The sequence below is a fragment of the Osmerus mordax genome, chromosome 28 (assembly GCF_038355195.1).
Source record: "Osmerus mordax isolate fOsmMor3 chromosome 28, fOsmMor3.pri, whole genome shotgun sequence".
NCBI classification, from domain to species: domain Eukaryota; kingdom Metazoa; phylum Chordata; class Actinopteri; order Osmeriformes; family Osmeridae; genus Osmerus; species Osmerus mordax.
The window spans coordinates 7,259,625-7,276,676 of NC_090077.1; the positions used below are offsets into that span (position 1 = coordinate 7,259,625).

Genomic DNA, 17,052 nt, shown 5'->3' on the forward strand with positions numbered 1-17,052 from the left:
TCAAATGTCGGTACTTCCAAGCATTAAACACTGCATGGTCCTGCTCTCTCCCGCACTCCGTTATCTCTTGTTGATCTACACACGCACTGACTTCGCACCGCTCATACTTGATTCTCATTAGACACTCTCACAAACAAAATCACGGTTTAGTAACGCAGCCTGCTTGCGGGAAAGTAACAGTAATCTAATTACTGTTTTTGCAATTGTAATGCCTTACTTTACTCGTTACTCGAAAAAAGTTGTAACGCGTTACTGCCCATCACTGCCGGTAAGCTAGTTCACCAAAGCTCCCGATCTCATTCCACATCACTGAATGAATGAATTAACATTCATTCTGTATATGGTAAATAGCCAGACATTCCACAGGCACCCTTTTTTTTTTTTTTTTTTTTTTCATATTACTTCTTGGTCAAGACATCTCATGCAACCAACAAAAGATGCTCAGTCATAAATCATCCCAATTTGGGCCTAGTGCTGGCCTTCCAACAGGTGGCTTAAGATAAGATTTCGGGCATAGGGCAAAACTGTAGGGCTGTCCCCGACAAGATTTTCTTTGGTCGACCAAGACTCGACTAAACACTTCTGAAAATCGACTAATCAAAATTTGAAACGTTTTTTCTTCTATAAATGTCACGATGTTTTTCATCAAACCCTTTTGTGTGATGTTTTACCTCACTGATTTAAGAGATAATATGAAAGAAATACATACGTAAGAAGGGAGATTGACAACTAGATAAACATAAATGTACAAACATTTTCCCGATCTGACTCAATGTAGCTGCTGGACATTCCAGATTCAGTTGCTATAAAATAAGCTATTACTAATAGTAAGTCTCGTGTCACCAGTCCTGTTGTTACTGTATGTATTATCCCTTACAATGTACTACAAATTAAAAGTATTGTTTGTTTAACATGCAAATCATCAGAGCGTGCAGATCACTGCCTGAAAAAGTGCGGCATACGAATTTACGTAGAAGCTGAGTGGGGAACGGTGCAACAGAGACAGATTTTGTGGTCTCGGTTGGAGAAGATAATGTCATTCGATTTGGACGTGATTCTTATAATAGGCATATTCATTTTTCAACCCAACGCGTTAACGCGTTAGCATGAGCGAAGTATAGGCCAATTTAAGTTTTTCAGGTGGTAGGCTACATCATATTCGACCTTGAATTATGAAAAATAAACCGTTGTTGGCAGAGTTTGCATTCAAAGTTTTTAGAGTCACCCGGTACTTATTAAATGTAAATGTACTTTAATGAAATGCTGCCATACCACAGATTTCTTTGCCATTTTGACTAATAACACTGACAAAGTAGGCTGTGGCAGAGTTTGTAGTTCGGCAGCCAATTCTGCTTGTACCGTGTGCAAAAAAACTAAACAAAGTGCAGATTAACAAAAGGGAAAACAGTAACACAGTTTCTTTTAAATTATATATTTTTAGAGTTTATTTGTTTTAAATAATATAATGTACAATTTCTGTAGAACATTTCTTTAATTCAGCAATGGTGACACAAGCGGGAATCAGATCTCACATTGCCATACGGCAGCTCGATTAAAAAAGATCTTAGTCGACCAAGAGCATATCGACCAAAAAATAGACTAATCGCCTGAGTGTGGACAGCCATACAAAACTGTAAATCTTGACTTCTAGCTTAGGCCTCTGCCTACGAAGGAAGATGCCTGTTTCCAGGTTGCCCCCTCCCTCGCTCCACTGCCACACAGATCACACACACTGCAGGGCTTAAAGTATTCCGGCACCGTGCCGGATGTCCGGCGTGCGGCCATGAGAAAAAATAAATTGGGAACTTGTATGCGGTTTAATATTTGAGTTAATTGATTTCCCCTACCAATTATATGAGCGGAACGCAGCTATAACTAACGTTACAAGCCTAATCGGGTCCGGGCAAAACAGTGTGAATGAGATCCATACTTAGCGTTGTCGGTGAAAGCATGGAGCAAATTCATGAAGCCTGGGGATGATGTCCTACCCATAGATAAATGACTCAAAAATAAATGGCTCTGGGTGTGGAAAGAAGGTAGAGACGGCAAGCCTCTTGGCAGTTGGTGCAAGAAACTGAGAGAGCCTGGTGCTTGTTTCTGCACGTTTTCCTTGAGGAAGCTACTATATGTCAGCAGCGGTAAGAAAGTGCTTGCTCGTCATGTCATAGAGCCGCTGCCCGTGAATTCAAACTTACCACGACGTTGCCGGGAGCAACTGTTACAGCTGACACACCGTTGTCTATGACTGACCGTGTCTGCGACTTAGAAATGTATTTGTGCACATTTATTGCGGAATATGACTTGTCATTCACAATCAAAAAAGTTCGGGCTCAGGATTTTTTTCCACTTTAACCCCTGACACTGTCTCAATATGTTCTATCTTTCAGGTATTAATAATCAGTCAACAGTTTAACATATGGTTTCCGTTAATATAGAACAATACTAAAAGGGGTGATTCGAGAGCTTCTTTTTGAATCAGAATAATCATAATCTTCACCAATCATAATCAATCTTCATCGAATCATAATCAATTCACCAGTATGGTGTCAATTTCCACGTCAACATGAAACAGTGACCATGACTACATACACTATTATTGTAGGGCAGTGGTCGGCAGCTGCCCAAACTGGACCTCTTTATTACATTTCATTTAGTCATTTAGCAGACGCTCTTATCCAGAGCGACTTACAGTAAGTACAGGGACATTCCCCCGAGGCAAGTAGGGTGAAGTGCCTTGCCCAAGGACACAACGTCAGTTGGCATGACCGGGAATCGAACTGGCAACCTTCGGATTACTAGCCCGACTCCCTCACCGCTCAGCCAACTGACTAACTATTTATTTTGATGAAAAAGATTAGCTCAGCACGTAGCCTATATTGTCGTCAACATGTAGCATGATGTCTTGATTTGTGGGTTGAGCACTCTGCAAGCATTACCACTCTCCTTTGTGGCGTCCTAACAATGTCAACTGCCACAATAGTTCAACCCTTTCAATGCTGTAACCTAACATTGACCAAGATTGTCTGTGCTTGGAAATTTCTAATTTTTCTTTCACCCCCCCTTCAATATTTACCATCCCTCTCATTCTATCTTTCTCCCTGATTCCACACCCATCCTTTGCCCCCCCCTTTTCTCTCCCCAGACCTACTGTCACCCAAGTTAAGGAGAATGTCTTCACCAGTGACTCCTTCTCTGAGCTGAGCCTGCATCCACACCTAGTCAGTACCACAAACCAGTCAACATTTTCAGTATATTTGTTTTCCTATCACCATTCATCACAGCTCTTAGGTCCAAACAATGTCTTCTGCGTTTTGCTGTGAACAAGCTGACGGTTAATTGTTGTTTTCCCAGGTGGTAACTCTCAACAAAGTCCTGAACCTAACATGTATGACCTGGTGAGGTGTGACAAAATAAGATGATGGTCTAATTTGTCGTCAGCTGTCTACTGCTTTCCTGTTTCGACAATCAAGCAGCATGTCAATCACAAACTGTTCCTGTATCTCTAAAACAGTTTGTTTTTCATGTAATGTCAGTCCCTAACTGTCTGTCTAACCGTGTGTGTCTGCAGTGTACAGAAACAGACAATTCCTGTCTTGATGTGTGGACGAGATGCAGTGGTTCGCTCTCAGACGGGGTCTGGTAGGACACCTACATACACACGCTACAGTCAGCATATGTGACAGGTGCTGGTATTTTGGTCAAACTCAACCCCTATTACGCCACCAAAACCTGACTAGAAAACAAGCCTGCTTTACTGACAAGTGATGGATATTCAGTTCTCCTAAAAAGTTACATTTATTCATTTTCATTTAGCATTTCAAGTTATCATATTGAGTGACTTTAACTTTCGTAATATGGAAGAAAATAACTACTAATCAATCTTGCGGTGCGTGTCCACTACAGCGGAGCGGGGCGTCGGCCTCCAATTCATTGTCAATGAAACCGGGCATTGACGCGCGTCAATGCTCCCGTTCAAGCTAGATTTTCTCAACTTTATGTAAATGAGGAGCGTTAAACGCTGGCGTTGGCCAATCAAATTGGTTTCTTGTTTCTTGTAACGTAGAAACCGTTGGTCATGATAAACATTTTCTAGGTTTCTCAGTTTCAAGATGGAGAAACTTATCTTGTGTGTCTGCACATCAAGTCTTGTTTGTTACGTTAACAAAAAAAATTATGCCTGGCGCAGGGTTGCTGAGGTTGTTGGTGTCCCTGGTGTGTTTTTTGTACTTTTAACGTCTCGTCACATTATGCAACTTTCTTATGTGCTAGCTGCATAGTCTAGCTAGCTCACCCGGCACACGATTGACATTCAATGTTGAAATGCTGGCTGGCAGTCAATCGCTAGCCATATGGTAAATGTGTAGTGGATAGCCATAATCTAGCCATTGAATCAGAATCAGAAAGGGATTTATTTGCCATGAAAGTTTGCACAGACAAGGAATTTGCTTTGGCAGGAAGGTGCATACAATAAACATATACCTAAAATTTAAATATGTGGACTAACTACTAAGGGTACATAAACTAGCAGTACTAAGTGGGATTAGAATAGAATTAAATATACAATAAAATATAAGTTGCCGTAAATTACAATATAAAAATTCAAATATTACAAAAAATACAAATGTACAAGATACCATGTTGTAATGCAGTGCAAAAAGCAGAGTGTTTTAAGCAAGAAGTCATTTGAGTCAGTGTGGTCCCTTGGCCTTGTTGAAGAGGCCAACAGCGGAAGGGAAGAAACTGTTTTTGTGGCGTGAGGTATTGGTCCTGATAGACCGCAGCCTTCTGCCGGAAGGGTCCTCGAGGTGTGCAGGTCCTCGAGGGTAGGCAGATTGCAGCCAGTCACCTTCTCAGCAGTACGGATGATACGCTGCAGCCTGCTCTATACGCTGCAGCCTGCTCTGATTTGCAGAGATTTCGAGTAATATAATAAAAGGTTAGTACACGTCAACGTTTGTCTGATAAATCCTTCTTTCTAGTTGAGGTTTGCAAAAAGATAAGATCATGCTTCATCTAGTCAGCGTATCTGATTTCTTACATCATGTGTGTAAAAGCTGTATTTTGATCTAGACAGGCGCACCTTTATTTGTATCAATAATGATCGATATTGTGAGGTACATGAACCCAAGTCTGCACACTTGGCCATGACACCGTTTTACAGGAACTACAACAGTGACCTTAGAGAACTACAACTCTTTATTAACTGTTGGACACGCCCCAGAGCGTGGTGTACTGTGGGAAGGCAAGAGGTGCAGAGCGTTAAAACAACGCTGTAGTGGACATGTACCGTTAGTGCGATTTAATAGATTGCCCACATGTGTACCTTTTTACCAGCTCCTATCACATGTGCCGTTTTAGGAATAAAACACATGGAATCAACACATTCATTCAGTTTTTTCTGTGTTTGTGTGATAAACACAAATGGTAATACAGAGACCAAAAGTTAGGCATGTGTACAGTTCTGTATTATTCCCCAGGTAAAACTCTGGCCTATGGGATTCCACTGGTCCAGGCACTACAGTCAGTGGAGCCAAAGATCAAGGCAAGACTTCATTCACAAATACTTTTAAGGGCAGTATCAATTAGCACTTTTCAGAGACAATTTCTCACCCATTCATTTTTTATGGGAATCACATGAAGGCCTGCATGTGGCAATAATGTATAACTGGACACACAGCAAGTCATGGGCACCCAGAAATGGAAGTGAATCCTATTCCATGCAAATTTGAGACAAATTTAGCCACCGTGTCAATGAGTGACAACCAATTGGATTTATTTGCGAGGATGATGAAAAACATAGTTCTACTGATACCGCCCTAGATGGAGAGGCTTTTCAGACGGGCATCTGTTTGCATCCTCCCTCATCAGTTGACTGTGATGGGCAATCCTGTACACAGGCATTGCAAACTGTGGTTTGGAAATAGTGACATGTTGTGTAATTTATTAATCAAGTTTATTTGTACAGCACAATTTATACATAGTAGCAATTCAATGTGCTTTACAGAGAAAAATACTATAGAATAAAAACATTGAAATAATAAAACAAGGGGGGGTACATCATAGAAAAGTTTACATTAAAAATATCATATTAAAACATAGAATAAGAAATTAATAGAAAACAAAATAAATAAAAACATTGCTACTAGATTCCGTTGTAGATTCCATGAGGGATGTTTTTCCTGTCAGTCAGTCCCTGACACACAAATGTCTGAACTCAACATATTTTTTTCCATAATTTCAGAGAGGAGATGGACCTCTGGCTGTCATCATTGTCCCCACCAGAGAAGTAGATTGTGGTTTCTATCCTCTGTTCATCTTTCTCTGACATTGTCTTTCACAACACACACATCACGCATACAGTTCAGTTGTTTGACACAGATTTGAACTTGTGTGCTGTTTTGCTTTCCCCCTCAGCTGGCCCAGCAGACCTACCAGATCTTTCTGAAACTTCTTAAGGTTAGTGTTTGAGCTATGTTTTGGAAATGCAATGCAGTCTAAATGCTATTGTCATGTGACAAATGGTACTGGGGCAATGTATATAAATATATATTTTTCTGGCACTGTTCACCTAGAAGTAGGTACTTCCATCAAACTAGTGCAGTAAAGTGCAAACATAAATAAAAATCAGCATCTCTAAATGTATTGCAGTCATTCCATTCAATTGTCTGTGGAATTCCAACATGATTGGTGAGCACCTGAACCAAATCTTATTTAACAAGGAAAAGGATTAAAACCACTGCTATGGTCATCACGGAAATCATGTTTAAATATACCTAATAAGTATAGTTTAATGTGTGTATATAACTACATATTACCCTAACCCTATATATATATATATATATATACAGTTAGGTCCATAAGTATTTGGACATTGACACAATTTTCATCATTTTGGCTCTGTATACCACCACAATGGATTTGAAATGAAACAATCAAGATGTGCTTTAAGTGCAGACTTTCAGCTTTAATTTCAGGGTATTTACATCCAAATCAGGTGAACGGTGTAGGAATTACAATACATTTTATATGTGGCCCCCCCCTTTTTAAGGGACCAAAAGTAATTGTACAATTGGCTGCTCAGCTGTTCCATGGCCAGGTGTATGTTATTCCCTCATAAAGGGAGTTTGTTATTTCATTGACAAGGAGCAGATAAAAGGTCTAGAGTTCATTTCAAGGATGGTATTTGTGTTTGGAATCTGTTGCTGTCAACTCTCAATATGAAGTCCAAAGAGCTGTCACCATCAGTGAAGCAAGCTACGTTAGGCTGAAAAATCAAAACAAACCTATCAGAGAGATGGCAAAAACATTAGGTGTGGCCAAATCAACTGTTTGGTACATTCTTAAAAAGAAAGAACGCACTGGTGAGCTCAGCAACACCAAAAGACCCTGAAATTAAAGCTGAAAGTCTGCACTTAAAGCACATCTTGATTGTTTCATTTCAAATCCATTGTGGTGGTATACAGAGCCAAAATGATAAATTGTGTCAATGTCCAAATACTTATGGACCTAACTGTATGAGCCACAATGATAAGTCAATAGGAGAGCCACTTTTACTGCAAAGTATAAAAAGTTATAGTCATAAATAGCATGTCTGTCTGCTTATCAATTAGGGGTGGAACGGTACACTGAAGTCACGGTTCAGATCATACCGCGGTTCAGACATCACAGTTCGGTACGAGTTCGGTACAACGGAGGGAAAAGCAAAACAAACCAGGTTCCTCTACGAGTGAATACGGCGCATTGAAGATGACATGTAAATTCCGATTGCGTCAGTAATTTATTTGGCCCTATTTGTATGTGTATCTAATGGCTGGTTAAGCACTGTAGGGAGAAATTGAAAAAAATGTTTGGCACACCTGGGTGATGACGTCGGATATTTTGTAGTCATTTAGCACACGCCAGATGCATTATATCCGTTAGCATGTTAGATGTATTTCCAGTCACATACCCCACAACCAGTGACGTGCGGCGATGTCAGTAAGAGGTTAGGCACTTAAATGGGAAAATGTGTCCAAACTTTTGACTGGTAGCCTACTGTAGGCTACATGTTGAAGAAGACAGGATTGAAGTGAGCAAGTGAGTTTTTCGCTTGTCGTCCGCAGTGAACGGTCAGTAAAAGCACTGCTTATTCTAAAAAAATATATATATTTGACTATGCGTAACAGCTACATTCGTCATCGTAACGTCTAAACAATTGCAATAACACACATATTGCATATATAAATCACAAGAATAAACAGTAAAAATACAAATTTATTAAATAAAATGATTTAATATTTTTTTTTACGTTTGAATTTTGGCAGGGTAGGCTACCCAGACTGCACGTCACTGCCAACAACTGCTGAACCACGCTGACACACAGTGCTTGTCTTATCCACCACTCTCTCGCCTGTACTACTGTAACTGAATGGGAAACCAAAGTTTTCCCAAACTTGCAATCTTAAAACAGCCGGCGGGTCCTCTATCTCTCGTGGGTCGCCACCATTCGCCATACTCGTCCTTAGTGCTGCTAGCTAGCCTATCTCTGACTCACGGCGGCGCCAATCAGAGCTTTAGAGCTACAGAAAGAACACGAGTATCTAACATTAGTTCCGCATTACATTAATTAATTTGCACGCGAGTTTTATTTATTTTTATACCGTGTATTCTCCTTGTAATTTCATGCACCGAACCGTGACGCCCGTACGGTTCGGTACGAATACATGTACCGTTCCACCCCTATTATCAATCTGTCATCCCTGAACTTGGGAGGGTATCATTCTTTACCATTTACCAGTAAAATTTGAAACAGACTTGTAATTTGTAACAGACAAATTTGTGATTTGCAGTTGTTGCATGCTCCGAATTTTTTGTTCCCTTGTTTGTCACTGTCACATTGCTTTGTTGCTGTCCACTTGGTGCGCGACTTCAGTCCGTATATAACACTATATATATATATCAGTGGCGGCTGATGGTTTTTAAAGTGAGGGAGGAAGGACTGCGTGCTTGGTTGCCATCAGGGGCGTGTCTAGAACATTTTGAACAGGGTGGCCAGGCAGGGGCACAGCCTCAGAGCAGGGTAGCCATCAACCACGTATCGAGACTCAAGTTCACATTTTTTTTATCTACCCTTTTTGTTGTAGTTATATATAACTGTGTGTTATCTCAATAAATTAAGCATTTTCTATTAACATTTTCCTCCTGTATGTAGTTGTTAGTAAAAGGTCACATCCTTAATCTAAATTGAGCATCCCGCATATGGGATTTCCCTGATGCAAATTATGATTTATTCTAATGTATTCATAATGATTTTCAACAGTCTAGAAGTTAGTCTACAGTTTCTTCAATGGATTCCGTAGTTCTACCAGTCATACATGTCAGAAACATTCAAACTGCAAACTTGAAATGACAGATTTATTATTTGTAGGCCTACTCATACATTTAGAACAATTTATTCAGTCATTTTACCATTATTTATAGATTCCTAGAGTATTAGCAAACATAAACAATATAACTGATGTCAAACCTTTACTGTATTACGTACTTATTAAATCTTACTGATGTTCAGAGGACATACCTTGATGAGCAGACACTGCATCAGGCACTGTTTGGGGCTCATTGCTGCCTGTGTCAGTCATTTCTTTGTTCTTCAGAAAGTTCACATTGTTCAATAATATTATTTACATTTACATTTAGTCATTTAGCAGACGCTCTTATCCAGAGCGACTTACAGTAAGTACAGGGACATTCCCCCCGAGGCAAGTAGGGTGAAGTGCCTTGCCCAAGGACACAACGTCAGTTGGCATGACCAGGAATCGAACTGGCAACCTTCGGATTACCAGCCCGATTCCCTCACCGCTCAGCCACCTGACTACCTGATTATGTTCACCTCACGTCAGCCCTATGTAGAATTCCAATGATTTTTTATTTTGTATTGTATGTGGAAGTAGGCCAGACATTATTAGAATAATCTGGTGTATATTTGAAATTGACACAATTTTGAAAGTTAAGATTTGTGAGGATTAAGCTATTTTCAGATAATAGTGATTTTCTATAATTTTGTTTGAAACTTAATTGAAAAAGTAAAAGCTGAGGAAGTACACCAGACATTGTTAGAATACTCTATTGTCCGTTTGAGGTTTTATATTCATAAAAATATTAAGTCATAATTTTTCAAAATCGTATGAGTAGTTTTTACTTGGTCCCTAACGCGACGCTGCAAAGTAGCGTCTTCCGAATGTGAGACGAATGTCGAAATATGAAACTAACTTCACCTCGGTCATCTTTTGACTGAAGTAAGCCAGGATCATGATTTCCACTTAATATAGTAAGCTTGGCAGAATAACAATACAATGCATTGCGTTTCTTATGTTAACTACTCTACAAACCAATTATCATGTGAAACACTTACAGACAAATGTCATGGGTATTTAACATCTTATAAATAAAATGTCTTGCATATCGTGAATGCTTGCTAGCTAGCATGCTATTTAGCAAAGCAAGCTACAGTCTGTAGAGACTTTACATCAGGCTATTTTTGGAATACGTATTCCATACACCGAAAGTAAACGGGCTGCATGGTGTTGAATAACCTCATATAAATTTCTAGCTCATGTTTAGTTTCTGAATGTTTCCTTACGAATATCTCCCAGCACACATGGAAAAATCGCCGTTAGTATCTCAGCGTCTTCTCATGCTTCTCCAGTGTGGTTGTTGAACATGCCGCTCAGCCTGAACTCCCGCCCCTCATATTTTAGATGTTTTTTCATTGGCCAGTATTCATGCATATGGACAAGACTGTCAGGAAATAGCCGATCGCATGGTAGGGGTGGCACCAGTGGTGGCCAATCACTTTTCAGTGGTGGCCAGTGCCACCCCAGGCCTGGACACGCACCTGGTTTACATTTACATTTAGTCATTTAGCAGACACCCTTATCCAGAGAGACTTACAGTAAGTGTCCTTGCCCAAGGACACAACGTCAGTTGGCACGGCTGGGAATCGAACTGGCAACCTTCGGATTACTAGCCCGATTCCCTCACCGCTCAGCCACCTGACTCCTGACACCTGGTTGCCATTGGCCTGCTTATTCTGTTGGTGGCATAAGTATGTGAGATACAAGTTGTTTCAGGGTGTTTTTGTGAACTACAGTACAAAATAGCAGGCAGGGATACAATTGATACAAAGCCACCAGTGTGGCATCATTGGGCCTATTTCCCCCCTCAATTACTGAAGCTATTGGTTATTATTTGACTAATTGTATTTTCAGCTGCAATTGTTTTAAAGGGGTGATTGACTGTTTTTTTGGGGTATTTCACACTGTTCCTTATGGTCTCCGAATAGGGTATGTAACATTGGTTGGGCTGAAAATGGCCCGGGTGCTGTTCTATGCCCCCTGATACATCCTCTGAAATTTTCGCAGGAAAAAACGCTAGGCTTTCTCCTTTTATGGTATGCTCATGAATATATAGATGAGCTGCGCGCTGATTGGTTGGTTTACAACGAGTGAAGCTGTGGAGCAAAGACGCAACACGGCCAGCAGCACTCACTGAAACAAAAAGGTGGAGACTTGAAATTAAAACGTACAAATAAATCTATTGTCTACACAACACTGTTTTCAACAGATTGACTAGATATAATTTGAAATGATAACGTTAGTTGTTTCCACATCTGTTGTTGAAGCAAACTGGATCGACTTAGGTGGGTAGAACGTTACAGCTTAGCAACCAAACTATATTGTGATTCAGCTCAGCTTCAGTTAGTTAGATAAAAAATAACCTGACAAAGATGTGGACAAACATGCATCGTGAATGTAGATTTACATGTAGCCTACGGTTATTTATTCGAATGAAACACATTCAGGAACATGAAATAACGTGTTAGCCCCACTGCCAATAATCTAAATCATCACACATTCTACCTATGCTCTTGGTTTGCAAGCTAAACTAGTTTACATGCCTACAGTCTAGCTGTTCTTGCATTCCTTGCAAATCAGCCTTAATAAAAAGCAGATGAGCTAGTCTAGCTAACATTGACTCGACTGGCATGGTTGATGTTTGTATATACCGTATCTCTAGCGTAGCAGATCCCTGTGCAAGCAAACAGGATCGACTTATAGGTGGGTAAGGTTAGCACTACAGCTTAGTAAACAAACTATCGTGATTCAACTCAGCTTCAGTTAGCTCTAGCTATCTTGCTGAAAAATAGATCTGGACATACATGCATCTTGAATTGTAGATTTACATGACAACACAGGTTATTTAATTGAATGAAACAGTCAGGAACATGAAATAACGTTAGCCCCATTGCCAATAAACTAAATCATTACACATTCTACCGAGATACAGGCAGGATACGTTAGCATTGCTAATAACTGTTAGCGACAACATCATACTACAGCTTGCGGTTGTGATGAACATCTGAACAGCACCTCTTTTCAGCAACAGCTTCATAGCAAATCCTGCTTTACATTGTCCCAGGTTTTCAAAACTCTCCTTGGTGAAATGGTTCGAGCAAATTGAGGGTCGAACTGGGTCGAGTGTTTGGTTCTTTGGGAAGACTGTGTCAGCATTCCCTGTACAGCCTGGAACACTGCATTTACCACCGTAGTCCATTTTCAATATGCTAGAAAAACGTTCTTCTTTGTAACTCTGTGGAAGTACACAGAGAAGCGCGCAGCAAATTTTGGGGCGTGACAAAGGTACAGACAAGAGCCCAGGTCAGTTCGGTGGCTTTTTCAAAACCTACCCTTTTACAGCTACATTTAATTGTGAGATTTGCATAAGAAAGAGATGTCAGTGGACTTTCGGGTTCACTGTATGTCCATTTTACCCACTGAACTGTCGTTATTCAACTGTGACAAGGTAAATTCGGTTCTGCAATCAATGACCCCTTTAACAAATAATCAAGATGGATGTTTGTGAATGTTTCAGAAATGCTGATGCTTTCAATAGCTGCAGAATGTTAGCCAATTTAATATGAATTCACTTGAAGATCAAGTCGATTCTCCTCGCTGTTTGAGTTGCAAAAATGTCTGTGACTTGATCATACCAGGCAGGATTTTTTTGGAAGAGACTTCAGAATTTTCTTTTCAATAGAAATCATGTCCAAATGTTTCAATCTCTCCTGCCCCATTGTGTTCCGTGTGTAACTTTTGATTCGTTTCAGGCACGAAAAACTTCGCTCAACCCCTGCAGAAGTAGCACCAATGGTTGCAATCAGACACATTAATTTGTACAGCTGTGGCATTGCCCCATCAAGACAACTGGATTTCATGAAGCCAATGGCCTCGCAAAGCTTTCGTGAAGAATTTGTCTGGATTACGATAGAAATGCAGCAGTTCTATTTTTTACTTGTCCTGATCAAAGAATTTGGCCGTATGTCTCGAGCAAATTTAAAAGTGACTGCGTGGGGAAATCTGACTTGAAAGACTCAAATTTGTCCACATTTAAAAGCTCCATGAATTGCAAGCGTTCTAGATATTGAAAGCGCTGCGTGATTTGGGTGATGATACTGTCGTGAATGGAATCGTACAGCCGCCTATAAGCTTGACACGGATCGGACTGGCCCTGCCTCCTTTTTCTCCGGTGAAATAATTCTGGGTCGTCTACAGCGACGGCCCTTTGGTAAATTTGGACAAATGTGTTCTCCATTTTTAGCTCCTCTACGATCTGTAGGAGGCTCTCTGCGCAGTCTGCAATAGGAGACATCCATGGATTTGTGTTGCAAGATGTTAAACACGACGTCAGTGTGAAAATAATTGCTCGAAAATGAAGAGTAAAAATACGAATTCAAAGTCCTCCAATTTGCCCCTCCAATTTTCCCCTCAACCTATCAGCTAAATGTATGGTCTCATCATCCATTGATGGATGGTCAACGAAGTGGTCAAAAAGCACCACCAGTTTGTCATAATTTGAGGCAACTGTGTTCACAACCCTGGAGGTGAAGTTCCAGCGCGTTGGAGCGCTCCTGGGCATTCTAGCGCAACCATGATCCTTGAGTAATTCCACTCTCTTGCTGGATTTGGAGAAGAACGACTTGAACCCACCCAGGTGAACAAAGAAGTATTTTGCCTGGGGGATGGACCTGACACCCTGACTCAAGACCAGATTTAGGCGATGGGCATAAGTGGACAAATGTTGCACTGGGTGCCACTTCTCTTACTTTAGCCTGCAAGCCATTAAGGTCCGAGGCCATGACAGCCGCACCGTCATACGTTTGCACTACAAGTTTGTCAACGAAATTGAAAGAGGACAACTGTGCCTGCACAAATTGGAATAAGGACTGTGCTTCCCTCCCTTCGGATACGTCGAAAAAGCCCATGAAACGTTCCTATATTCTGCCCTGATCATCCACTTATCACATTATCACAGAGAGCTGACAATGGCAGCTTATGTCTGTTGTTTCATCCAATTGCCACGAGAAGGGAGCCTTATCCAAATCATTTGTTATGTCTTTATGAATAGTGCTGGATATTGCGGAAATCAAATCATTCTGTATCGTTTTGGACATGCCTGTGAAAAATTATGAACCTTGCATATGTTCTGCCAGCACATGGTCGTACCGTGCCATCACCCCTGCCAGCTCCATGTAATTACCCCTATTGTCCAAATCTACCCCCTCATCATGCCCTCTGAATGACAATTCTTGCATGCCTAGATAGGCAGTTGCATCAATAAGTCTCTTCAAAACCTCCCTATTTTGGCGCACTTTAGCATTGCGCTATGCGATTTTTAACCGCACACCCTCATCCACGACCTGATCAATTGGCATGGTGCCTAGCAAGGACAACCAAATTGCTGCGCCAACGTGGTCTTGGCATTTATCATGACGTTTTGTTGCCCTGTCCAAATTTTTAATTTTGGCTAATCCATTTACAGACCGTGTGTGTGATTTACCCATGAGCAAACAGGGCCAGCAGTATAGCCGATTGTTTGTAATGGTACCAGTGGCTTAAAGTGGAAAAAACCGCACTCTCAAGCTTATCTCATTGCTTATTTTGACCAGTTTATTCACAGACGCGTTTCGGCCTAAGCCATCGTCAGTGTGTGTGCATACCAGTGAGCCAGGAGTATTTCACATACCAGTTAGCATTAACGGCAGCGGTTTTACCATTGGATTTAGTGACTTGGATTTTTGGAAGTGGTCTCCCTGTTTTGATACTAACCTTCTCTCTGTAGCTAAATGTATGAAACGGTTTGTTCAATAAAACATGAACAATATCTTCGTTCTCCATTGCACATCTCTTTATTTGCAATCTTTCTACTATCTTTAAGGGTGAAGTTGTATTGATATCCTACAGCAGAATGGTCGAGGAGGGAAACTTCTTTCGCTATAATGTCTAATCCCCTCCCTTCAACGCCAAATCCGTTGTTTATTGGTTAAGCGATGTTGGCACAGACTCAGACGCTAGGGAGGTCTTTCCTCCCCTGAGCAATGTAAGTGAATGAGCCCAACGGGCCGCCAGTATGCAGACCGACTCCATTGATCTCAATAGGGGCAAAAGGTAGCCTGACGTTGTCATACTCATAATTCTAGTCAGAATATGAGTCTGAGAACTCTCTGTTGGGCTGTGACTATGGGGCGTGTTTCAAACGAACCTGGAAAACAAATGCCTCTTCGCTCAATTGGATAGATCTACAACCAATCAGAGCAACGTAGTATGTTAACTTTGACCGAATCCCGTAGGAAGGACGGCAAGAACATATTTTCCATCGACAAATGCCTTGATTGCGTTTCTCTGTTCCTCTTTCAAAATTAATGCGCTGTCGATGTCTTCTAAAACAGACTCGATGGCAGAATCATAACATCCCAGATCTCCAGCGGTAGCCATGTTTGTTCAAAACAAATTCAACTTAACCCTTGTGTTATTTTCGGGTCATTCTGACCCATCAGTCATTGTGACCCACCGTCGTATTGCAACAACTTTACCGCATACAAAAACAAAGTGAAGCATTTTCTTTTAACCGTTGGGCTGTCTCAGACCCCCCACATTGCAAAGGTTAAAATAAAATTATTTTTATTTGTTTTTGTATTGGGTAAAATTGGGTTAACACAACGATGGTTCGTTATGAACCTTTGGGTCATGTGACCCGAAGGCAGCACAAGGGTTAAGCGCTCTTTTGTGACGTGGGTGATTACGTTACTGTTGATCATCTGTCCATCATCGTATAAAGCCCGCCCTGGCAATTTCATTGGTCCGCCCAGATTCTGGTTTTCTGTAGTTGTCCCCAATACGAGACCCTCCAGACCCAACTTCCCGACCAAATCTTTTTGTGGGCGGGACGAAGTTGGGCTGGCAGCCAGGCTAGGCAAAAGGGAGGACGTGCAATAATTTCTGGTTACGATAGGGGGTGCTAAAGTTATTTTAACTCAGGGAAATGAATTGTGATATGCATAGTATTAAATACTGATATCAAACTGTGTAGCCAATTCAATTAAAAAAATAAATTCTCAAAAAGTTTGGGGAGGTCCTTCCTCCGTTTCCTCAATGGAAGCCTCCTCTGATATATATAATCTGGAAATAACCGTAGCTAAGCTAGCGTTGTTGTTATAATGTGCGTATGAAGTGCCAGGTTGAGACGGTCTCTGAGCCCTCCCTAGCTCTACTGCGCCTCACAACGTTCCGATGAAAATATGTGGTGAAAAATGTAACTGCAGTGCACTCTCATAGAGAGCCATTGGGACAGATTTCTGGCTGCCCCGCCTGTTTTCACGTTAGGTCAAATGACCGTATTATTTACTGCCAAGTGAGCCACAAATTAACTTGGCAAGCCGCAGGAGGCTCGTGACCGCGCAATGAGTAACAGTGCGTTCACACTGCAGCGACGCAAATCGCTTGCCATCGCTCGCCTTCCCACAGTTCACCACGCTCGGGGGCGTATCAGATTTATGTAGAGTTGTAGTTCTCAAGTCACTGTTGTAGTTGTCATGGCAAAGTGTGCAGACTTGGGTTTACGTACTCGCAACATCGATCAAAATACAACGCGTATACAAAATACAAAACTGTTTAACAGACATACACGTTGACATGTGTAAAAACGTTTTATTATATTACTCGAAGTCTGCTAATCTGT

At 41.0% G+C, this 17,052-nt stretch overlaps 1 protein-coding gene across 1 annotated transcript in view; it reads left to right on the forward strand.

The window, feature by feature from the left end:
• ddx31 (DEAD (Asp-Glu-Ala-Asp) box polypeptide 31) overlaps window positions 1-17,052 on the forward strand; it is a 62,712-nt gene that overhangs the window by 9,944 nt on the left and 35,716 nt on the right. The window contains exons 4-9 of the mRNA XM_067231303.1: window positions 3,143-3,218; window positions 3,352-3,395; window positions 3,569-3,639; window positions 5,478-5,542; window positions 6,242-6,286; window positions 6,415-6,456. Of these exons, the coding sequence (XP_067087404.1) occupies window positions 3,143-3,218; window positions 3,352-3,395; window positions 3,569-3,639; window positions 5,478-5,542; window positions 6,242-6,286; window positions 6,415-6,456 (343 nt within the window). The remainder of the gene's footprint in view (window positions 1-3,142; window positions 3,219-3,351; window positions 3,396-3,568; window positions 3,640-5,477; window positions 5,543-6,241; window positions 6,287-6,414; window positions 6,457-17,052) is intronic.